The sequence below is a fragment of the Rhamphochromis longiceps genome, linkage group LG20 (assembly GCF_057381845.1).
Source record: "Rhamphochromis longiceps isolate RC_006_pf linkage group LG20, R_longiceps_female_GT1.1, whole genome shotgun sequence".
Classification (NCBI taxonomy): domain Eukaryota; kingdom Metazoa; phylum Chordata; class Actinopteri; order Cichliformes; family Cichlidae; genus Rhamphochromis; species Rhamphochromis longiceps.
Genome location: NC_140576.1, coordinates 5,085,357 through 5,110,810, shown reverse-complemented (window position 1 = coordinate 5,110,810; position 25,454 = coordinate 5,085,357). Strand labels below are relative to the sequence as shown.

The window sequence follows — 25,454 nt, the reverse complement described above, 5'->3', positions numbered from 1 at the left end:
CATCAACCTCACTACATTTGCCTTTCAACTGGTAGAAAAGAGAGCAGCTCCAACAAGCACAAAGGAAACATCCAACCACGCTGAAAACACCGTCACCGTCCATTTTGAGCAGATTTTAAAACAAAGAAGAAGAAAAAAAAAATTCTTGAGTGTCATGGATGTGTGAAACAGACAATCTGAGAATCAGTAGTGTATCACGTCTCCTTTCTCACTCCGGTCTCATAGGCCCACGTGGAGCGTACACACACACTTGTGGTTCATGCAAAGTCAATATACCCCCACCCACCTGTCCATCCACCCACCCTTCCTTACTTCATCTTGATGTTGTTACAGTATGGTTGCATTTCAGATTGTTAGGCAGTGACATTCATTGGGGGCGCACCAGAAAGCAAACGAGATGCTAGTGAACCTTTCAACTGTAGCTGAAATGTGGACATGAAGTGTTTGACACAATGAAACCGTGAGAATTGCGTCACCGACAGGCATATATACTCTTGTGAAATTTCATGCTGCCCTAAAAAAAAAAAAAAAAAAAAAAAAAAAAAAAAAAAATTGTTTCTCAACAGCTCAAGCAACAGGACACTGTTAAAAAGAAGAAAAAAGAAACTCACCTTCCACTATACACAAATAGGTCAGTATACACGCTGTATGCTGCCAAAGCAATTTCATAATGTACATCTTTTAAAGGTGGATTCCGTCAATATGATTTTTAAGTACAATATCTATAGAAGATACAATGTGGATCTACTCCTCTACACATCAACAAGGACACGTGACATCTACGTAAAATATTTTCACCTGTAATAAAACTAGCGTCGGCCTATTATCGCGACAAACTGAGAGAAAACGTCTCCCCAGCTACGAAAGAAATCTAGCATTAAAAATAAAAATAAAAGAGCACGGATAAGTGTGTTTGTTAGACCAGCTAATTACGCTATGATCGGCAAAAGGCACTCCCATCTCAGCCGGCTCAGACCTGGCGCCCCCCCCCCCCCCCCCCCTTTTTTATTTTTTTTTATTTTTTTTATTTTTTTCATTTTTTAAAACAAGCCAAAGTCATCATGGAAGGGAGACTGTTCACTAAGTTTCAAATGCACACCTATTAAAGAAAATCAAATAAATCAAATGGATTCACTGAGCTGAAAACAAAAGTAGCCTGGAAACTTTTTACATCAACAATAATAATAAGCGTTGAAGGTGTTTTTAATTAATTTTGGCCTCTGAAAACGGATTTGCACGCATAGACTTTTCCAATCCCGATAATGCCATTTTCTGCACAATCCAAAGCCCCAAACATGGTCGTAATAAATGCAGGTTTGGGAAACGCTTATATTTTACTCTGTACCCTCCCATAAAAGACGAACACTAAAATCGTTCAGTGTGACGGCACGTTTTTATCTGGTCTGGTGAAAGATTATATACAAGTTATGGACAACAGTGTCTGAGAGGAGACAAGAGGTCGGACACACTTTCCCAATCGTAAGCTTCATACTAATACCCGAAGGAAAATAAGTTTACCAAATGTAAACAAATATCTTTGAACAACTCTACAGTACAGTTTCATGTACAATAAAATCTAGTGGTCTACTGCAAAAAAATATCTCACTTTAAGATTCAAAGATTCATTTTTAAAGTGTTTTCCTGCTGAAGCAGCAAACAGTTTAAAATGTACCTCATACAGGCTATGTAGTATTATTTTAGGTAAAATAGCCGTGCCATGAAAAGAAAAAAAAAATAAAACATTGCCAGCAATTCAACGATTCAGCCAGTCTCCACTAAAGCTCATAAACATTTTCTTTCAGTAGCTTGAAAGGGTTTCTCCTTGAACCACAACAGGGACTGGGACAGGGACAACGGTTTTAAAGCTGCTGAGGACATTTTAGTACCCTTATTTTCACCACGAACGGCACTACTGCTGAGCCGATCTTTGTGATTCCACACGACATTTTCTGAAACTGAAAGAAGATTCCCTCTGTAGTGTACATCAGTGAGATCTGCTGGGAATGAAACAACACTAAAGCCAGGAGTAGAGCGTTGCCACGCGTGCAAGCGAAGCAAAAGCATCATGTGAAGCTGAAACCGTCAACTAAGCCCTCGGCCTACGAGAAAGCAAAAGAAACTACTTTACTCCTCGCAAAAAGATTAAAGAAAAGGGACGAAATGGACACCTTTTTGTCATGGAAACCGCTGAACAGTCCTCGGTTTCGCATCATGGAGCGAGACATTTTGTACAAGCGTGATGGAACAGCTTTTGCAGAAATTCAGCGGCATGCTGCGACAGCCTGTGTGACACAAATAGTCTACATTACATAATCGTAGATATTGGACCCCATTGATTAGGTCTTCACTAACACATTGACTAATTACATGGTTTCATTATATTTACAAAAATCTTTAAAAAGCAATTTATTTCTCTACACATGACTTCCCCAAAATTTCTCCATGCACTAAAAAGAAAAACAAAAAAAAAAAAAAGAAATGGAAGAGGAAAATGCAGTCTACTTGTTAAAAGCATCATTTTCGATTCACTGTGGACTACAAGTCAAGAAAACCCAAGTCGGAGCTAGTTGTGAGTTTAGCGAATTAATCTACAAGCATTAGCAAAGAATATACATCAGGAGAAGCGATTACTCTGCTCTTCAAAGCCGTACATCTGAGAGAAAACAAACAAAGTGCAGGGTTGGCTTCCTCACACAGTTCCAATGTAAGCCAGGTTTTCCTGGGAATTAAAATATAATAAATAAAAAAAAGTCAGCAATCTGGTGATGACTACACTACACTGAGTACCACCACTAAGATAACAACAGGAAAACCTTGACCATATATACGCTGAAGGGACTTTATGTTTCTCCTTTTCTTGATTTTTTTTATTTTTGTTAAGTTTTTACATCATGGCTCCTAGACATGAAACTGCAGGGAGTGCTGTGTTTGTGAGTGTGTGTGTGTGTGTGAGGGAGGGAGTATGAGTGAATTTCTGATGTGTGTGTCAGGAGCTCTTGTTTGGGTGTCTTGTGTGTGTTTAGTAGGTGAGGGTGGAGTCGTCCCACTCCAGCTGCTGCTGTCTGCTGGCCCCCTGCTGGTCCTCCGGCTCGCCGCCCTCCTCGTCTTCGCTGCTCTCTGACTCAGCGCTCGTGATGTCATCTTCTTCCTCGCCGTCCTCGCTCTCCTCCTCCTCTTCCTCCTCCTCCTCGCTGCTGTGCTGGTCCTCGTACGTCTGCATTAGTGACAGCGAGAGAAAAGATGGAGACTGTGACTGTGGGCACTCATTTTGTGATCTTAAATACTCAATTACTTAAATTGGGCGACCAGGGGGGTTCAGGGGGTTGGGAAGCTCATCTTGTAACCGGAAGGTTGCCGGTTCAATCCCCAGCTCTGTCTGTCTTGGTTGTTGTGTCCTCGGGCAAGACACTTCACCTACCGCCTACTGGTGATGGCCAGAGGGGCCGACGGCGCGATATGTCAGTCTGCCCCAGGGCAGCTGTGGCTACAACTGTAGCTTCCCTCCACCAGTGTGTGAATGTGAGAGTGAATGAATAGTGGTATTGTAAATAAATATAAATGCAATCTATTATTATTATTAAATCCGTGTTAGAAAAACTTTATACAGATCATGGCTTTGCTGAGCACCGTGCAGGTTACCTTCCTGTTTCACATCATTTTCATGTATGTAACTGTGTTTGGACAACAACACAGCAGCCTCTGCTAATCTGACAAGTGCAGGCTCCTTTAGATGTTTTCTAGCAAAGACTAATCTGGCCTTCTTATTGCTCCTTGTTGTAAATCCTCTGCATTCCCATTTATGAAGACGTCTCTTGATTATAGACTCTTCACAATAATACGCCTACCTCCTTAAGATTTTGTTAAACACTTGGAATAAGCTCCACGTTTTTCATCTGCAAAACTTGAGCTAAGTCTGCCCTTCAATCACATCTTGTTTGCTTAAAATCCTCTGTGGGGGTGACAAAGGTTTATCACGTCCACTGTTCTGAATTTCACACATTAGAAAACACTGGGGCCATTAGACACAATAAAAAAAAAAAACCCAACAGTCATAGCAGTGAGCCTTTCAAGGTAAACTCGATGTCATTGAACTGTGCACATGAGACACATTAACCAAACCTAAATAGATTCGGACGTTTCAAGTACACTTTGATGTAAATATGACGGAAGTTCAACACATCAGGTGAAAAGCTAACATGGGATGTAGATTAGCATTAAAAGGCAGCGACATACAATAAAACCACGGGAGAGGATTTAATGCACGTCTCTTATTGCCGAAACGCTGCATTATCTCAATAACTTTCTCCTACGAACCAAATCCACGCAATAAAAATAACAAACCACTTTGAAAGAGTCATTTCCAAGATACTCAGGAAATTGAGCGTCTCGTTTCAGCTCTGTTTAACAAAACAGAGCTACCAAAAAAGGCCATCATCTTTTAACAAATCTGTATGTCTCACTGGCGAGTTTGTATATGATCAGATTATTTTGGTCAAATGTGTAAAGTCTCACTCGGCAGATGTGCTGTGATTTAGTCACAGCAGGATGGGAGTTAAAGCAAATCAAAACGTGGTAAATAATCGGTCCTTTTAACAAACAGTAAAGCAACAACGAGTAATCGAATGACTCAGAAAGACATGAATCTTCTTGTACAAATATATTCAGCCCACGAGCTGACTCATTCGCTTCATTTTGGGCTTTTGGGAAAAGAAGCTGCTTCCTTTCGTTTCATTCTTGTGCGTCAGTCAGGTAATGTGACTTACATATTTGCAACAGAGTCTCTCTCTCGTCCCCACAAGGCTGCTAATTACAAGGGGCTCAGACAAAACTAGGGCACAGTTTTAACATCACCCAGTTCGCATTAGCAGGCGAAAAGCTGTCTGGGCTACAGCCTAACACCAGCAGCGAAATTCTGTTAAACAGCTTTTCACCAGTTAATCACCATCATAATCATGTTTTTTGTTGCTTATTTTGCTTCCCTGCTTCCTCCTCTCTTGTCGTTTTACCTCCATGGGGTTTACGGTGATGGTGAGGGCTGAATCGTCCCAGTCCATCTCGTTCTCCTTGCCGTTTTCCTGGTCCCTCATGGTGCGCTGGTGTGCAGCTCGGATGCGGAACACGCCCAGGATGATCATGAACACCAGGAAGCTGACGCACACCACGATGACGATGGTGGCAGCGCTCGGAACCACTACGAGGAGGTAAACCACATCAGGAAAAACACAGTGATTAGTTAGACGCAAAACAACACTTCACGATCAAATATGTGGAGCCGCAGCTTCCACCGCCGCTTTGGCTTTATGGCGTGCTCCCAGCGATCTGTACACACACGTGCTTTTGGCTGTTCAAGGTGTTGAGGCTGTTTTTCTTTAAATAGCTTAGCCCATCTCGCGCCAACCTGCTCCACTTTCCATATTAGCAGGAAGAGCCCTCTCTGGTGCAGTGGCGAGCTTAGCGAGGCAGTCAGCTTAGAAGAATACAGAAGCCGGAAAATAAAAGGTCGTGCTCAGTGTGCACTGCCTGTACAGATGTCACAAACAGCGCTCAAAAGTAATCCCTAACTTGGTCCATTAAAAAACAGACACACTACTAGTGTTTCATACATGCCCCACTTCTGCTTAGTAGGCTGTAATCCTCCTGCTTCATATCACAAATCTTTTTCTACAGCAACAATTAAGCTGATTACTGCTTTGATTATGATATTTAGTGTTGCATTCAACAGATAAACACGATATTGCAGCCAATACTGAGGAAAAAAATAAACACTACTGCTTAATTTATTTTCCAGGCATCCTTAAATTAATTTTTGCAGGAAAGATTTTTATACTTTGATTTTGTGTCTTTTTCCACGTCGCTGAAACAGATGCATGTTTGATTTTTTCTTCTTTTTTCTTTTTTTTGAAACTTTGGTGAATCGATGGCTGCAGATGACTACTGATTTTCTATGCAACCTGCTGAAAAAGGATGAAGCATTCTCCATGTTTCAGTACCTGAGGCCTGATGAGCGTTGACCAAATTATGCCCAGACAGATCCACAGAGGCGTGATGGACAGGGTTGATGAAGTTGGGCTGCACCATGGCATTGTTGGCATGCTCCATGGGACTGGCTGTGTGGATTACATTAACCTAGAGAGAAATAAAGACCACACTTGAAGTGAGGGCGCACAAGTATGTGGATAACACCAGGACAGGCTGGTCACGGTTCAGTGTGCACGTGACAAACGCTCAGACGTACCTCGACCTTAAAGTCGTTGCTGATGTAGCGACCATTGAGTTCAGAGCAGACCAGTTTAAATTTCCTGTCAAAGAGAGCCTCGGTGTGCCAGTTCTTGTAACGGATAAGGTGCAGGACCTGCTCGTAGTTGGCCATGGTGTTCACACCTGGACCACAGAGAGGGGGGGGAAGTGTTAATGACACTAAGTCATTTTTCCTTCTTTAATCTCACAGAACTATTAGAGGTTTTACAGAAACCAGGGCTATATGCTAGTTAAGGCTTCCTAGCCGAGCACGGTGGTCTGTACCGGTGATGACGAGTCCCACGTTGGATGAGCTCATCTCTAAGCTGCGCTGCTGCAGCTGGGACATGTCCACTTCAAGGCTCTCGTGCTCTCCGTCCAGCTCGTCTCCCACCACAGTCACTTCACACGTGTCCAGGTTGTGCATGATTTCCTCCGACACCACCGTCTCTTGGACTGAAAGAACAAAAGCACAAAAACGATTGAGGAGGAAGATTTGGAGCACTCTTGAAAATCTGAAACAGCACTCCTTCTCTATTTCTTCAAGAACCGGCTGCCCTTTCCAAACAAATAGATACAGATTAAGAACAAGGGAACAAATATTTGTGATTTTATTTCTGTTCAATCAACAAAACAAAGTAATCTAAAGAACTGGAGTAAGAGAGAAAGATCCAGAACTGATGAGACATGCTAAAACGAGTCAACTACTGACATTATAGAATATGCAACGTGCTCTTTAGAAATGCTGGTAAACAGAGAATCCTGGCTCCAACAGTTAGTCCAATAAAACAACTACAGCAGATTTAGCAATGTTATTATACTTGTATATCAGAGAAAGTGATTTTATTATTTAAATCATAATGTTGTAATAGTCGGCATCTTCAGCTTGCTTATGAAACAAATTAATATTTCATGCATCTACTGCCTGTACCATTTGACTCTTCAAAGCTCCATTTTAATGACTCTTAATTATCTACCGTGTCATCTCTTGTTTGCGAGGTGTGTAAGGTGGGGCAGGGTAATGCAGGTGATAGCAGCAGAGCTCTGTAAGCCCTTTTGTCCCTTATGGCCTGCTGCTCACCGCAGGACGTCGTATCTCGTGGTATCTGTGTCAACCTCAGAGCTTGTCTATTGTGTCTCCTCCACTTAACTTATGTGCAAGCTGAACAGATGGCACCCTCCCTCTCGCTGTTTTTCCCAATCCCTTCATCCCCCAAGCGTAATCCTCAACATAGACTGCTACTGTAGTTCTGCACAGACGTCTGTACTGTACACACCCTGTAACTGCAGAATCATTCACTGTCAAAGGTGCAGACAGGTGAGGGTTTAAAGGGAAATCAAACCAGTGAGTGTGTGCGCTCTATTTTTGTTGAGGGGACGACATAGTATGTGCACGGGCCTATGTGTGCAAACGGAAGACCAGCTGCTTTCTTAACAAGCACCTAAAGCTCAGGAGGTACAATGAGAAGGTTGGTGGTTCGATTCCCAGCTCCTCCAGTCCGGATGTGCCTTAAATCACTCCAACACATCATCACTCCGTAATGCCATCAAGGCAATAATTACTATTACATATGCAGCCATGTTTAAATGGACAGGTTCAGGTTAGCTCCTGTGTATATGCTAAATCCTATTAGCATGATAGGAAGTTGCTTCAGAGTCCAGTGTGCACATCTCTTACCTGTAGGGTCATCGTCAGCTCCCTCTGCAGCTTCAGACTCCGTGTCGGCCTCCACTTCACGGGTGATGGTGCTCACAATGCGTAGCTCGGGGAACAGCGTCACTCCTTCCTGGCTCTCAAATTCAGCTGCACTGCGGGCAAAGTGGTCAATGCCGCTCAGGCTGATCTTGGGTTCTTCTGGTTGCAGCACCATCACGTAACCTTCAGCATCTGGCACCGTTACGCAGGACTCCTCGTTAAAGCATCTGTGAAATAGACGATTTTAAATGCTCAGAAATGTGATTTTCCTTCTGTCTTTTTTTTTTTTTTTTAAATCATGTTGCTGCTTCTCCCTATAGAAGAAAAGTGGCATGCTGAATAGTTGGGAAGGTATGTGAACAAATTTGAGCCAACAACAGTGTGCGGCATAAAAGACAAAGGCCTTTATTTGTGCTTGTGTAGAAGCCTAAAGCTCACCTATCTGTACAAATGGCAAAATAAAATTGTTTCATCAGTTCTTGTGGGTATTTGTGTATTTTTATGCATCAAGCTGTTTGATGTGTAACAAATAAAGAACACATTCTTTCTTTTCACTGACATTAAATGTCACTTTGACTGCAACAACATATAAAAAGCTAATTTCAAAAGTTCCTCATCAATTATAAAAATTTAACTGCCATCACAAGAAAAAATAAAAACAATTTAGTCTGATTACTCAGTCCACATCATAAAGCTGGGAGCTGATGCACATTTGTGCATGTGCAAATAAGAACAAATACTAAACGACTTCACCAACTGGAACAAATCTCACACTAGGCTCAGAACAACCACGAGAGCTTTGATATATTCATTTCATACTCGTGTATAAATCAGTAAAACTACTGCTGTTCTTACTGACTTTCCAGTGCTGCAGACATCAAAGAGAATAGAAAAGAAAGGAGAGGGAAAAAATGGATACTGCTCTTCAGTCTGTCATTCTCAAGCAGCAAAACACATTGTGTTTATTCTCTTTGTTATGGGCATCAGGTAAAACTCTTGACCTCCATTTTACCTCAATAAACCATCCTCACATTTTAAGCAGCAGCAGAGAAGCTTTCTGAATGTCTATGAGGCAGAAAGGACCTGCTTTATAAACAACACAGGGCTGCTGCTGCCGGCCAACAGATGAAGTGACAAGACACAGGCCAGGCTGCGAAAACAATAAGTGCTTCTGGCTTCTTCTTCTACTTACTTTACTGTGGTTGAGATACGCAGGTGCCTGATTCCAGGGGTTGGGAACTGGCGGGAGTTTAAGTAGGAGATGTGCTGCATGACCTTGTCAAAGGCATCGATGTCGTCACCTTCCACAGTCAGAGAGGACTGGTTGGGGTTGAATTCCACCTGAGAGAAGAAAACAAGGTGAGGGATTTGTGAATAACATGACCTGTGACTGATGCTGAGCTAACAAACATAAACAATCCTTTCCAGCATCAGTCCTGGAGAACCACTTAAAGTAATTCATTCAGCAAAAATGCAACTTTTGAGGTAAATATTCTCCAAAAGTTGCAGGTTTAAAATTAAAAATTGTTTGTTTTTTTTTTTTATTTGGTTGGATGTTACGAACCACAGTTCATTACTTGAGCGAGCTGTCAAATGATATAAAAAAGATTCACTTCACAAACTCAAAGCTTTCTTTGCCTCCTCACCTTGATAGCTGAAGCTACCTCCTCAGGCAGCTGCACGTCCAGTCCTTCTTTGCACGTGTACAAACAGTCGATCACCTTCTTGTTCTCCAGCTTGCCGGTGCGGATAATCAGCCCCGCTAGGTTACCGCGGAAAAACTGCGCCATTCGAGCATTTCCACCTGGTTTCCAAGACAACACATAGAAGTTATTTAGGGGGTAGATTTCACAGGCTTCACCTTTTCTGAGCTGGAGCTTCAAGCATGCTGTCGCACTGTACAAAGCTGGCGTGAATGGAGTTCATGCAAGTTAGTATGTGTGCCCTTCAAAAGGCCCGAAGCCCAAAGAGCAAGACAGGCAAATGATTGATGAGCTTATGCACGCCAGCGGCAGCATGCAACGCTTGCATTAAAAGGGTGAACGGCTTACTGTGGGAAAAGAAATGACACCAACAGGGGAAAAAAAAAAGAAACTCAAAGGGATTGCGTAAGATAATGATGAATTAATCCTCTTTAGTCACCTCATTTTCACAAAATAACAGAGCCATCTTGAGGGCCGCAAAATGCTCATGATCTGAAATTTGGAGTTGACATTTCGAGAGAGGTACGCCACTCCTGTCTTCCAGCTACATCATAATGAGCATTAGTCTGCACCACTGCGGAGTCAGCGACAAACTACATCTCAAGGTCGCGTATTCATCCACTGATGTGTGTGTGCGCGCTTCTGCTGCAGGTTTGTTATGTGATACAGAGGAGTTACTGCTTCCAGCCTCAAGGTCAAGCTCTGAAAGAAAAGCCAGCATGGCTAAAAGGCTGCAGCTGGATCGGACTCTTGACTCGTTATAGATTTATTTGCGATCTGCTGGTGTATCAAATGCTGGGGGAAAAAATAAACAAATAAGGGGAAAATGAGAAAAAACCCCAACTGCATAGCTTTTGCAGTTAGAAGAGAAAATAAAATACATGGGAGTCAGGCGCCACTGAACATCAATACTGCAACAAAACAAATTATTTTTGCATCTAGAATGGGTAGGAATCATTCTAGTCTTAATGGAATGAGGATGCAATTAGCATGGTGGGACATTGTGGACACATGGACATATCTGAGTAGTAAGGGAAAGACGTGAGCAACCTGAACTGGGCTCAGAGACTGTCTCAGTGTCATTGTCATGTCCTGAGTTTTCTGTAAAGGACAGAAACAAGAGAGCAGGAAGAGACAGGGAGGAAGGTTGAGGATCTGGAGGAGAGATTCAGATGCTACATACGAGGTCACGTCATTAATATTACAAAGAGTTAATACGCCATTGGCTGAATATAAAGTAACAGTTTATACAAGGTAGTTTATGTCATCTAGCATGAACACAGTTTTAACTCTTTCTAATAGAGTATCAAACACACAAAAGAAGAACTTGTGTTTCAATACAATGCATATAAATGATATAAATGTCAAAAAAGAGAGCTCTCCAAAAATCAGTTACACTGTTTACCTTGCCAGCAGGCACCAATCGTGAGCTGAGTTTCTATCTTGGAGGCGTGCAGTGGGTAGTCCTCTGTAACCAGGAAGGGCTCAAAGGTAGTCCCATCCACAAATACAGAAACAGTGGGGAACTCCACATTAAGCACATAGTGATGCCACTCTTTGTCACACACCTGGAAAGATGACAGCAGGACGAGTGAAAACCTGAAATCTAGACTCTGCAGTACACTGAAACCTGGTTTTTATTATTATTTTTAACTTTATGTGCCGCCTCATGCTGTGCACTGGCACAAAGTTGAGTTTTGGAAGCAGCAGACCTGGTCGAGCTTCCAGTGAAACTCTGCGGGTTTATAGTTCTCTGCCTCAGATGGCTCCTGGCGTAGGAGAAAGATCAGCCTGCAGTTGTGGACGTAGAGCGAGTAATGGTGTCTGTTCATCTCTGCAGAGAAGAAAACGACAGAAGAGATCAGGATGAGAAACTGTAACTCTAAAATATTCAACAATTTCCCTTGTGGGATAAATTAAATATCTGACTATCCATGGAAATGTGTAGCAATGTATTTGTGGAAAATATCACAATCTTCTTAAGAAACCATAACAAATGTGTTTTCGTGATGATTCTCCAGGTAAAACTGAACTCTTGTGCTCCAGCTCAGTGTCGAAATCTGTAATCTGTCAGAACACTAAGTGTTGAGAAGGTGTGGACTGAATACAGGCCCTTTTAGCAGCCTCTCTCTATTAAAAAAAATCGCTATGTGGCTGTAATATGCACAGTGTGGTTTAGCAACGCCTTACTGGAATTAGCAAAACCTCAGGAGAAAACAGAAAACAATGCCTGGATGGGATTTTACAGACTGACGCAATACCTGTGAACATTTAGCATTAATGGTGCCCTCATATGTATGTATGTAGCCATACATCTAAAACATAAGTACAATGAGTGTGCTGATAGAAATGGATGGTCCTTAAATACCCTGATTCATGGATACATAGATTATGCTTTTTTTTTTTGCGTCTTCACAATCACTCTTAAAACGCTGAACTATTTGCCCACATAGTCTCTCACAGAGTGGGCATCCTCTCCTTGTATCTGATTCTGAAAGATTTAACCTTTATGGGAAGGTTGTTGTTTTTTGGTAACCAATTAACACTTATTAATACACCATCAAACTGACACAAAGGTGGTTGTAGCTAAGGAGGCAGACCAGGTCATCTACTAATCAGAAGTTAGGTGGTTCAGTCCCTCACTGCTCTGCATGCCAAAGTATCCTTGGGCAAGATACTGAACCGTAGGTTGTTCCTAATATATTGATTGTAGTGTGCGCGTTAGATGCAAGTGCTTGCATGAATGCAGTTGTGAATGGTCTACGTTAGAAAAAGTGCCCATGCAGAGTAGAAAAACACCATATAAGAAACAGTCAATTTATCATTAACATGAAGCAAATAAAAATTTTAAAATATGGTTTAAATGATGAAAATACATTTCAGTTTTACGTGGTTCTGTAAAGCTAAAGCAAAATGAGATTCGTCTTTCTGTTCCAGACTCTGCTGAACAAAGGTCACAAATGACCCATGATCTCATGGGTATGGGAGCTTCCTGTCCAGGCCACAGCCCTGATGTAATCCTCCTTATATAAGCAGCTGGGCCGAAGCTGATGAACTGGCTCCCCGTCACTGGCCACGGCAGAGACTTTACAGTCCGTAAGATCAAGGAGCTTGTGACCATGGAGAAAATTTACAACTACTGTCAAAATGGAAAGGTCAGCAAGCGCTCAGCGGGATGTGAGAAAGAAATTAAAAAGGAATCACGTTTCCATGTGTTAGACCACCAGCTGAGCACAAACACTGATTATAGCCTGAAGTTTCAATGGTAGGGTTTTTTTGTTGTTGTTTTTTTTTTAATCAGAGGATCTCTTCAGACACCATATGTGCACCAATAATCAGTATCCGCCAGATATTTTAACAGCACAGTTTTGAGATTAATGAGTCCATGTGCCATGCTTATTATATGTATGAAACAAGACGCTCTGTCCTACAGAACTCTTCAAACCTTCTGTTCCAAGATTTTTATTAATATTTCATGCCAGCATTACAGTATTATTTGATCTTATCATGCCACTGGCGAATGGATGCACTTTATTACATTAGGAAAGGTGAAAATTGGGTAGTGCATGTCATTTATATGCTAAAAACAAGGCATTTTTGCCTTTTGATAGGTGGTTTATATATAATGGTCTAGCATATATAATTAAACTTTTGTGGCTATTAGCATGATTTTACTGGAATTACAGCAATAGGGACATCAAGGTGGCACTGTAGCCTTACAGCAAGAAGGCTCAATTCCACTGTGTGGAGTTTGCATGGGTTTTCTCGGGGTACACTGGCTTTCTCCCACAGTCATGCAGTTAGTGGGGTTAGGTTAATTGTTGAATCTAAATTGCCCATAGGTGTGAATGTGAATGAGAATGATTGAGTGTCTCTATGTGTCCAGAGTACATCCTGGACAGACTGGCAACCTTTCCAGGGTGTATCTTATTATAAAGCTAAATCTTCAATTAAAGTGGACTGACAGGAAGATTTAATCTATACAGTGAGTCAGTTATCTTTTCCCCCCCTTTTTAACAGTTGAATAATAGTTGGAGCCTTTAAATACGCATGTTTATTTTATTCACAATAAGCTGTGACTCCTACCCGTTTTGTCAGAGTTGCAGAGGATTGTCTCCTTCTCGTGGGCCCCAGGGCCGTGTCTCATCCACACAGAAATGGTGAAGGGGTCCTTCAGGCTGGTGCTCACCATACCATTAGGAACCTTGATAGCCTGGGTGCCATTAAATTCAAACACCTGATCGCTGTCGTGGCCGTTATCGGTTGGCAGCCCTACGGTCCAGTTAGCAGAGCTGCTGGGAGCAGGAAGGAGCTCCACAGTGCCGGAGCTGGCTCCTAATAAAGAAAGATGGTATACTTACTTGTATGTGGCTCACAGAGTTATAAAACAACTACTGACAAGGACCATTTCCAGTTCCTTACCACACAACTTATGCAGAGACTTCTCAGAGTAGGTGTCACGATCACAGCCCTTTCCAATATGGTTGGTTTCCAGTTCAATACTGGCCCGGATGGACGTGATTGGCTCATCACAGGTCTCCAAGTGCATGCTGGGGAAGAGGGCCAAACTACCAGTGCCAGGCTCGTATTCAATCCTCTTATTGAAGCCTGAAAAAGAAGCAGAGAGAGTAAAAAGCATTAAAAGATGTTATTTAATTAAAAGCCTTTTTAATACTAATCACTCATTAAGAAGTATTCCTCTTCTTTTGAGCTTGAATGAGGCCTTATAGTTTAAAGGAGTTCAATTATCCTTCTCAGCCTGTTTGGACTGCGTCAGTGATCATTTACATTCAACACAAAAGACACAACTTAACAGTGATGGCTGGCGAGCTACAACAAAGGAGGAGAGCTTTCATACCTTGCCAGCTGGGCTTGCAGGTGGGCTTGACGCTGATCTTCACCAGCACGTCCTCAGAGGCTCGGTTCTTTCCGCAGTCGTAGGCGGTCACGGTCAGTTTATACATGCGCTCTTTGCCATAGCTCAGTTTTTCTGTGTTCTTGATAAAGCCTGAACAGAGCAGGTGGGGGGGAAAATGTAATTTTAATAGAAGGACCATTCTTTAACTTCAAAGCTGTGGCTGTGCTAAAATTGGCAGAGGTATCGGTAGGTGTAGAAATCCTCAAAGCACTAAAACATTAAGCGTTTCAAACAGAATTATAGAGTAAAGACTATTTAAAAAACAAAACAAAAGGGATTTATCGACAAGCCAAACAAACTGATGGACCACTCTTAGGATTCATAACATTTTGAATTGAGACGCTGTACTGAGAGTTATTTTCAAAGCTTTTGTGTATGCAGAGTCTCACAATTAAAGTGAAATTAAAGTGTCACATGACCGGTTCTCACTGATCTCCTCATATTATCACCCATCCTTATTTATTTTTTTAGTTAGGCATTATAATCGTCAGAGTTTGAAAACTGGGTCTTGACTTTTTCTATTTATTTTTTGTTAAAGATAAAAAGAAATCCTCTTAAAATCCGGCACTAATCACTGACCAGCTCGGTGACGTTCAAAGAACGCCGTCATTGTCTTGCAAACCGACAAGTTTGTGCTGAATTTTGAATGACGGCCCTGCAGCATCATCATTTAAACTAATCAACAGGCACTGTGAAGCGTGTCATTGCACTCATGAGTCTTGGGCGTGGGCTGCGGCTTTTTTCCAGTGGGCACAAAGACAAAGGCGCTATGTGAACATCCGTACCATCCTTGTCGATGGTGAAGGGCACATCAGGGGTCACAATCTCGTAGTTGCAGATTTGGCTAAACTGGAACGAGCAGTCGGCATCCACCGCCTCCACCTTCAGGATGCTGTCGTACTTCTTTCCCTCGATGACGGTGGCTTTGTAGGACTTCTCCTTGAACACTGGTGAATACTCGTTGATGTCGTTCACCTGGATGTGGACAGTGGCCCTGATAGAGAGATATTCAAGTTAGGACACTTTATCAGTTGGATAGTCGATGGTTTATTTATTTATGTTATTTTATTATGAAAATGAGACCTTAGATGATCATCCTCATTCATGGATAACTAAGACTGATCTCAAATCCTGGAGTGGTTAAAATAAAATAAATTCTTGACTTTAAGCCCTGGCCTGGCTTTTGCTTGATTACTGCAGATGGAAAGAATAATCTTCTTGTGTTGAGTCGACTCTATTTGTAATCATTACTTCATCACTACTGATCTTTTTTGTTTTTTTGAAAAGGTGCAGCTTAATTTTCTGTTGACAGACAAATCAAATAACCATCTAATCATGACCCTTATTCCATTCATTCAAGATTGGAAATCCTCACAATCCAGATGTGCATTCATGTCACCAAATGTTCATGGATAATTACACGGCTCATTCGGGAAAGGATTCCCTTGACAGTTCCCACAATCAGCATAAAGACTTAACAAAACGCAGCTTTTGATTTTACGCCAAAACCACATATTTATATTTGCACACTTGTGTGCTTGCTCTGCTTTGCTTTCATAACCCAGTCGTCAGGGCAAATGCATCAGATTTGATGATGCATTTGAACCACAATCAGGATTTTTTTACTTAGGAGACCTAAAATGATTTTTCTTTTTGTATTCCTTTATAGTAGCGTATGAACAAGTGATCACTGTGAGCCAAAATCTGAGGCTTCCCACTGCTCTGTCATATTTTTTTTAGATAGTTAAAAACATTTTATCTCAAAGAAAATGTGCTCAAAGATAATTGTGCAACACTTTTAGTGCAGGGGTTAACTCACTTATGAGACTTCTTCATGTTGGCACCATCAGGACCCTCTCCACAGTCGTAGGCTTGGATGGTGAAGGTGTGCTCCTTCTGCAGCTCACAGTCCAGCTTGTCCTTTGCCCTGATAACCCCCTCTCCAGTGGACTTGTCCAGGACCACTGCCTCAAAAGGGACATTCTGCCCGTGGATCCTGAAGCCGCAAATCTCACCTGAACATGTTAAGAGCCAAAACAGAGCTTGCTCAGAATAACTGGTGACCGCTGTGAAATTTAAACGTCTAATGAAGCGATTAAGCAATTATATTAACCACAAAACAAATTAATTAAACGCCTCAAAAATAAACAAAATCAAATCAAAGTCAGCCACAGGTTTTGGGAGCCAGGGACTTGTAGATTGAGGTGCGTGGGGTCTGTGGAGGAAGCCCGTGTGGGTGAGTAGTTTGGGGGTGGGTGACATTACGTATCAGTACAGAGAGTGTATTTTCCAAGCCACTTGAAAACATTGCATCCAGTCATGCAGGCAGAAACTGAAAAAATGTGGACAGGCATTTCACAGGAGTACTTAAGATATTAAAAAAGTAAGTCATGAAACAAAGTTTAAAAGTAAGCATATAGAGCACAGTATATTTGTTGAGAATAAAAAAAACAAAAACGTTACATCCTATCTCATGAGACAAACAATATATAACACAAATTATAGGAACAAAAATTGAAATCCTTAACAATAGAGACCATTGAGATTCAGCCATCCTGGCTTAAATGTCTGCAAAAGAAAAGAAAAGGGGGAAAAAAAGCCCAGACAACGCTTAATATTTTGGCACAATTTGAGAAAAGTCTTCCTGTGTAATTTTGCCTCTGACCCAAAACTACTGCAAAATGAACTGAAAAGAAAACCATGAAATCATAGAGAACTAAACCAGTACAAAAACAGTTTTCAAACAAAAACAAAAGTACTGGATGAGAACTGGGGTTAGAAATATCAACTTGCTTGACATCCACATCAAATGACAACTGCAGCCATGCTAATGGTAGAGGTTAGTGGTGGAGAATTAGAAATCAAGAGATCCACTGAGGCAAAGATGCGATAACAGAAACTTTGCAGCAGAGAGAGTTTGCATTAGTTAACAATCTCAGCAATCTCACGTGAAGACTTAAAATGTCAGAAAGGTTCACAGGAGTCACTGGAATTGTGCAGCTATCACGAGGTCATTAACGGCCACAACCGAGCATGCTCGGTGCCTTTAAGATGGTTACACTTTAAGGTTCAGCTTCTTAAAATACCAATTAGAGTTTCAATTTCTGCTCCAATTGCCGCATGTTAAAGAGGTTATAAAATAATCCTACACAGACTTTTAAATTGGAGTTGTGTAGAAAATTGCTTTAGCCTTCTGCTCCCCCCCCCTTTCTTTTTTTTTTTTTTCGGGGAATTAAAAGGACCGAATTGGACAAAACGGCAAAGAGACTCAGAACTCCTGTTTTTTGTTGTTGTGTTATTTTAAAGCGGCTTCTGTTTCCTGCTGACAGCTGAAAAACTGTTAGGGTCTGCAAACTGCAATGGATGTCTCATGCACAGATATTTCTAAGAACAGTCAGCCCCCACATCACACTTTTCATCCAGCTGTTGGAACGGCAAAAACTTCAGGGTGAGAAAATAAAACGCAAGGTCAAGAAAACCAAATGGGGAGTTTACAGAGCATGAGCACGAGGAGTTTCTGTGTAAAAGTGTGGATGCTGGTTTTAGCGTTAGTGGGTTAATAGTAACAAGTAAGCACAAGGCAGAAGAAAGAGCCCAAGATCACCTTCTTCAGTGAGGGTCACCTCAAAACTCTCTACAAGGAAGGGAGACAAGATAAACCCAGATCAGTTCAGAGAAGAGTTAGAAGCTGAGAGATAACACACACAGAGGACAGGAAGATAATACACGCTAGCTAAAGGCTTACAATACCTCCCTCAGAGAAACAAAAAACATACTGCGAGTGGGGAATAAGGGCTACACCAGAGTAAACAAGTACTAAACAAGTTAAAAAAGAAAAAGAATATATAATTAGAGGATAGTTTAGACAGTCCGTTTTAGACAAGTGTGGAAAGTCAGTCCCGTCACATTGAAATCATATTTCTCAAAGCGTCACATTTACCATTTTCATTCATTTTTTAATATATTTTATATATTAAACTTTAAGACATGAAGATAAAGTAGCTTAGGAAAAACAAAACGACAACTTCTTTTGTTGCTTAGCTGACGTTTTCAATCTCTTTAACAGGTGAGCTGGGCCTTTGTTTGTACCTACTGAACAATTAGAAATGGATTTCACATTAGCCAGTGCAAGCTGGTATAGTGGATGGATGGAGGTGCTGCTAAAGTCTGACATGCAGTCGGCACTGTGGCTGCTGAGTTTAACACGCTTCTAACGACCAGCTCACATCAGGAGTTTAGGATTTCCTTAGCTTTTCATTTATCTCACAGGCCTCTCAGTTCGGATCAGGTCAGCAATCACAAGGATAGTTAAACATTTATCCTCAGCCTGCCTAGTACTAATTAAATACAGTGAGTAATGTTCTCAATACATTCACACACTCACAAAAGGTTAATATCTTAACCCATTTTCCAGGAGCTGTGTGGCAGAAACAAGATTCTTCCTCCTTTCGCCTTGTCTATTACTTCTCAGGGAATGAAATAACCAGATCTGGTGGGTGGGCCATTCTTGCTTTGTGTTTCACACTTGTGTTACAGCACAGTCATCCATGAGCACTGAGCTTGTGTTCAAAGGCTTTAGTCTCAGCCATTTCAGTTCCAATTACCCTGCCCGTCCCACAGCGAATCAGCCTTACAGACAACTTATATAGCAACTCCTCGTTCGTGGTGAAGCTTCTGTTCCTCAGACTGACTTAAGAACCTGGGATTGGGCTTCTGAATGATCTGCAGGCTGGCTTAAAGTGAACCCTGCTTGCTGGCACAGAAGAACCGACTAAAAAGGAGGCTGCATGACAGAGTAGGTCACCCCTGCTGCCACGTGAAGCCGGACTGCTTGCTCTGTCTCAAAAGAGCAAGTTCACAAGGACACACAGTCCAATCGCAAAAGGCCTGCTCATCAAAAGAGCTGAAACAAACAGGACTCCCCTCCCCAAAGCTCTGCATTCAAAACAATTTTTATGTGAAGGGAGACAAACATCATGCAGAGAGTTGGGCATATTACTCTAATCATGGCTCTCTTGGTGCAGTTGTCCACCTTAAAAAGCTGCCAAGCCAATCAGCTCAGGAGAAATTTCACATAACTTTGTCAAGAAGATTACATTTGGCATGTCCTGTGGCGTGCACGTGGATGCTAAAGCCTCACATTCTAAATCAGGGGGAGTAATCTGTGATTAAAACAGTCATATAAAGCCTGGTGAGAGCACCGAGTGTGAAGAGAGCCGCAGACAAGAGATCACACAACTCATGTGATGTGAGATGGTGGGAAACCATTTCCAGTGCTGTGGTGCTTTGAATCATGGCCAAAGTCAAGCCTGATGTGATTAAAAACCCCAGAGCTAATGCTGCCTTGGTACATAAAGCACACTAATTGTGCCTCTACAGTGGGAGAGAGGGAGGGGGGGAAAAAAAACTTGAAAAAAGTTTTTGATCTGAATATCAAAAGGTTCAGCCTGGAGGATATGGTAAGAAACTGTACATCAGTATGGCAGGCAAGTCATAAAAAACTAATGTGCAGAAATGTGTTAGCAGAACTTATTCAAGAGTGAGCTGACAATTAAGACCTGACAGTTACTGTCTTCTTTCTTCACTGCAGACTCACTGCTTTGATTTGTATCCGTGTGCATAGCTAATCTAAGATTACAACCTGTATCACAGAAAGAATTACGAGCAATGTATAATGAGACACCCTGCAGGGAAAGAGACCTCCACACATTAACCATGACATAGATGTAATTTTTTAAAGAATCAAGTGTTAAACAAGCTTTATTCTATTTCATTTATCAAGAAGAATAAGATTTTAGCAAGTGGATGGACTCTTTTTCTTCTTCAAGTCTATAAACTATTCCTGCAGTTTTTCCTGCATCCATAATACTTGATAATGTCACAAAGCTCAAAAGGTACAAACTAATTAGTGGATGTTTTCTGTAATTTGGTGCGAAAAGAAGAATTCTTGTTAAGGAACAGATGCAGCAGCATTAAACGCTCTCTCTCACCTGCGTAGCGTAGAGGAGCATCTTTGTCCAGTGCAATCAGAGGAGGGTCCAGAAGAACTTTGTCGTCATTTTCTGTTACGATCCCATGGTACGTTGTCTCAATCCATGGTTTGTGCTTATTAACTGTCAGAGGGAGAGCGAGACAGAAAATGTATGAGTATGTAAAAAGTAAAAACACTAAATATCTGTCCACAATCGAGCTGGCAACTTGTTTTTCCTCTCACCAATGCTGAATAACAAACTGACACTGTGTGTGTGTGATCTCATTGCTGGCCTGACTTTTCTTTCCCCTCACCAGTGAAGCTTAAATACATTTTTAATGAGGTTTTGGATGCTTTTAATGGTATTTTTAGAAACGACATTAGAAGCAACACAAAACAAGAAAAGATCACATACAACAGCAACTGGCAACCATGAGCCCTGAAGGAATGAGAACATGCATTGTTTACAGAAGGAAGGAGCAGGTCCAACACTGATGTGCCGCCAAGCATGTGTATCAATACTGGCACATTTTTCAGACAGCATCAGCGAGGAAAAATTAATCTCACAAGCTTCAATTAAAAATAAAAGAATTTTTGGTTCAGGATTTAAAGGGTTAAAACTGATGACAAATGCATAGGAATATCAATAATATCAATATTCATCACTAATAAAAACCCTGTATTGAACATCCTTCTATAGCTTCAGTTTTAAGATGTACAAGTTACAAAGCATGATCCACAGTTTGCATGAGTTAATTTGTCCTGACAGTAGATTCAGGGGTGATAAAGACTTTCAGGCCAGTTTTTGGAGCGGCAGTCGAGCCGTTTACATCACTGCGTGCTCATCGGCCTGAGACAAAGCCCAGCTGCAGACGGGACTCGGCTGTAGCTGGCGGCTGCAGTAAAAAGCTGCAGTGAGTGACATATTTGGAATGGTGCAGAACATGGCGCTGATGCGGGGAGATACAGCTCTCTTACAGCCAATATGCGAGCACTTCAGAATGCGAGGGAGGGCGGTATTCCTGTGCTACTGATCTGCAAAGGTGACGCTGATGCTGGCTGACAGCACGCCGTGGGGGACAGATACGGTCGAAAAGGTAACCAGACGAGGCACAACAACACATAAATACGTCCAAATCGCTCTGACGCTGAGTCACTGCATTTTGGAATTGTAGCTTTAGTTCAGGCATAATATCACATTAAGAAAATATTATATAACAGCTCTACTTTTTATACTGTGATGACACAAACAAACAGAGCTTGCCGAAATCCGTTCAGACACGCTGCCTCTACCCCGACCAACCGCAGTTCTTATTCAGATGGTAAATTTGAATAGAAACAATCTAATCCCTGCTAACAATGAAGTGCTGCAATAGCCTAAACAATCAATGGCAGGAAATCATTGATCACAGCATAATTAGGAGGCTCACAAATAGGAAACATTTCCAGTTATATAACAGGTAGGATTGAGAGTGATCTCTTTTAATAATCAATAAGATGAGAAAAACTCCCAGTGTTAATACAGGCACTTTTGGGGGGTTTATTGATAAGAATGCTACAGCTGTTAAAGCACACGTGAAGTGACCTCAGGCTGCTGTTGGATGTAAATAAGCCTTTTCTGTAACATTCAATTTTCTAAGATGAGACAAAAAGCAATAGGGCAGATACAGACTTTCCACAAACAAGTTAAACATCAATTACCTGCTTCATGAGCTTTTTCCACTTTTAATCACAACACTGCAGGGAAACATTGCAGTGCTGAACTGCTTAAATAATAGCCTCTAAAAGCCTGGTTTGCTATTAAAAGGACCATTTTGAGAGTGTCAGACACAAACTGGATTTAAAGAAAAGACAGTGGGAGGGTCCATTATCAATGCTTTGTATCTGTCCACACACACTTTGGCATTTTTCACACAATATAAAAACTTTGGCATAACATCAAACTGTAATTATAATCAAACACTCTTTGCACAGTACTAAACATAACTGGCAGTTACTCAAATACGCTTATAGCTCAGCATGATAATTATTTCATGAGCCATATTCTCCTTTAATCACCTTGTTTAAAAGCTCAAAATTGCATTTTTACATTTCTGGTTGCTTTACATCAATAACAAAGAAAAAAAAAATGATAAAAGGTTACATGAACAGAAATCTTAAAATCGACCAATTAATTGCACATGATAATGCTGATCCTATGCACAAAATTCATTAACAAGACAACAAACAGCTTTACGATTAATTACCGGATCTGTGCTTCAAAATGTTCACGGATATTCTCACGAATGTACACATGAATGTGTGTATTGTTAAACTTTTACACTCAATAACTGATAACTAATTGTTCCAGAAACGCTTTTAGTAAGCAAACTGACCCAAAGGATATCCAGACCTTCATAAATGTGTGTCGTTCCACTAAGACTTACACAAAACGCACACATTTTCAGATGTTTTTCCTATCTGACTTTTTACAGTTACATAGCAATTGCAATATGGCATGCAGTGAAATTACTTTACTAATAGGAAGGTGCCTGATGTTCTCCAAGAGAGTCTGGGCTACAATTACATTATGAGCTTTAAATAGTAGCCACAGATGTAAACAGAAAACCCACACAAGCATAAACGCACAATGTAAATGTTTTCAGATGACATTTGGTGACAGCCTGCCAAATCCAATTTCAGTGAAGCAAATGAATTGCATTTGTGTCATTGCATAATTAAGTGTAATTCTCAGTTATTGCACAATCAATGGAAATTAATTACAAGCTACTTGCACGGGATTTGTACGACACACGCATCACCAAGCATTAGCAGTATTACCCAGAAATTAGTTAGATAGCCTTACAGCGAAGGAATTTGGCACAATCTACCAAGCAAGGATTTTCAATCATGACTTACAACAATTATACACTTTATACAGGCTGTGACATTAAATAATCATTATGAAACAGTTGATAACCCGTTAAAAGTGTGTCTGAACCGTACAATATGTAATAACCTCAAGTCTAGTCTTAGCAAGGACAAAAATACTGCACAGCTATGACAACAAACTGAGTTTAAACGTCACTATGTTAACTCAAATTGAGTCTTTAACAATATAAAAAACATTTTATTTGACACAACTTTACACCAGTGCCTTGATTGAAGGCGCTGCTTTGCCTGCCAGTAATTTTTGATTTGATCGAGCCTAACGAATAGTCTTTGCATCTCGTGACCCTGAAGTGAAGTGGATATCTTCAGACAGATTGCCAGAACAGACCAGTACTACAATAATCAGCTCTAGCTTCTTCAGACTCACACTTACTGTGAGCTAGGTCACATGATCACATTTGTTCACGAGTCCTTTATGGCCTTCAGGACTAATACTAAATGGCAAGAGGTCATGCAGTATCCTCCAAGACTCTGAAATGTTTTGTATAAACCTGCAATCTTGCCTGTATTTGTATGGCACTTTACATATCCAGTCATCCACCCATTCACACACTGGTGATGACAAGCTACATTGTAGCCACAGTTGCCCTGGGGCGCACTGACAGAGGCAAGGCTGCCGGACACTGGCGCCACCGGGCCACACTGGCGCCACCGGGCCCTCTGACCACCACCAGTAGGCAACGGGTGAAGTGTCTTGCCCAAGGACACAACGACTGAGACTGTCCAAGCCGGGGCTCGAACCGGCAACCTTCCGATTACAAGGCGAACTCTCAACTCTTGAGCCACGATTGCCCATGAGATGAACCAAACAGGACATCTCTCAGATAGAATAGCAATGAATTGCACTAGTTAAGAGTTATTTGCCCCAATATATTAAACACAATGCCCATTTACTTATCAATGCTAGGTGACAGATACCATTTTTCTACTGGCAACTATTGATCCAGTTGGAGATATATTCACAGAGGTGTATGTGTTTTGTGCATCAGAAGTTCGTGAGGGTGATCTCTGCCTATAATGCTTACTAGGACTAGAAAACCTTGGAAAAACCTGGTAGCTAGTCTAATGGTGGTCAACCCACATCTTTACTGATATATAATGAGGTTTTAAAATTCAACACTGAGGATACAGAGGACGTCCCCGAATTCCTTCTTTTACAGAGCAAAGACGGCAGTCAGTGAAAAAAGGATGTGCAGAATGGAGCCCAACCCCAAATGATAGCTTCAATGAGCCATTTAAATTATGTATAGCTGTACAGGCTTTTATTCTCAAGGAGACAACCCACTGAGACAGCAAAAATGCCAAGTGGAATGCCTCCATTCCCCTCAAGAAAAAGAAAAGGGAAATAAAAAAAGGTAGATGAAGAAAAAACTCAGACAGGTGTATAGCACGGAACATCTTGCCATGTGACAACGCTACTTCTTTTGGGCAACCTTGAGTCCTGAGATTCCTAAAGATGTTACGTTGATCCGTTTCGCCTGCCCTAATCAAAAAGGTTTTGCTGCCAACAATCTAGGGTGCCAGACACCACAGGACACCTCAAGACGTCCTGTGTGAATACTCTAACTGGCTGGAGTTACTCACAGATATTGTAGCTTATAAATGTGTTTGTCTAATTGTGCAAACCTATTGTGCTATAAGTTTGAGTTTGAAGCATGCTTTTTGTATAACACAAAACTAAAAATAATTAATAGTGATGTATACGCCTGCGAAAAAATGTTAACATGTCTGAGAAAACAGATGGCACACCTTTGACAGATTACCGCTACCGTACTGCTGTCAAAAAACACAGCCCAAATCAAACAGACACTTCCCAGGAAATCAAATCTAAAACATTATTTTATTTAAAGTGGGAAATCTCATATGGATTGCATGAAATTGCCAACAAAGCCTTTTTGACAAGATCGCTTCATCAAGCCTGCAGTGAGTAGTGAGAACATTTGTTGTGCTTTGACAACATTTGACACAGAGGAACATGAGCAAATCTGAATAATTTAC

The 25,454-nt window shown here is 41.3% G+C and overlaps 1 protein-coding gene across 4 annotated transcripts in view; it reads right to left on the bottom strand.

Moving 5' to 3' along the window:
* Positions 1-523: 523 nt before the first annotated feature.
* clstn1 (calsyntenin 1) overlaps positions 524-25,454 on the bottom strand; it is a 37,839-nt gene continuing 12,908 nt past the window's right edge. The window contains exons 2-19 of one of the 4 annotated variants that reach the window (XM_085395083.1): positions 20,545-20,667; positions 18,159-18,188; positions 16,374-16,569; positions 15,340-15,548; positions 14,495-14,644; positions 14,059-14,244; positions 13,723-13,971; positions 11,349-11,470; positions 11,042-11,204; positions 10,687-10,737; positions 9,580-9,737; positions 9,126-9,274; positions 7,916-8,160; positions 6,523-6,693; positions 6,236-6,381; positions 5,991-6,126; positions 5,007-5,191; positions 524-3,214 (exon numbers count right to left, since the gene is read on the bottom strand). In XM_085395083.1, coding sequence (XP_085251209.1) covers positions 3,020-3,214; positions 5,007-5,191; positions 5,991-6,126; positions 6,236-6,381; positions 6,523-6,693; positions 7,916-8,160; positions 9,126-9,274; positions 9,580-9,737; positions 10,687-10,737; positions 11,042-11,204; positions 11,349-11,470; positions 13,723-13,971; positions 14,059-14,244; positions 14,495-14,644; positions 15,340-15,548; positions 16,374-16,569; positions 18,159-18,188; positions 20,545-20,667 — 2,864 coding nt within the window. In that variant the 3' untranslated portion in view covers positions 524-3,019. The remainder of the gene's footprint in view (positions 3,215-5,006; positions 5,192-5,990; positions 6,127-6,235; positions 6,382-6,522; positions 6,694-7,915; positions 8,161-9,125; positions 9,275-9,579; positions 9,738-10,686; positions 10,738-11,041; positions 11,205-11,348; positions 11,471-13,722; positions 13,972-14,058; positions 14,245-14,494; positions 14,645-15,339; positions 15,549-16,373; positions 16,570-18,158; positions 18,189-20,544; positions 20,668-25,454) is intronic. The other 3 variants (XM_085395085.1, XM_085395084.1, XM_085395086.1) reach the window with 3 other exon arrangements.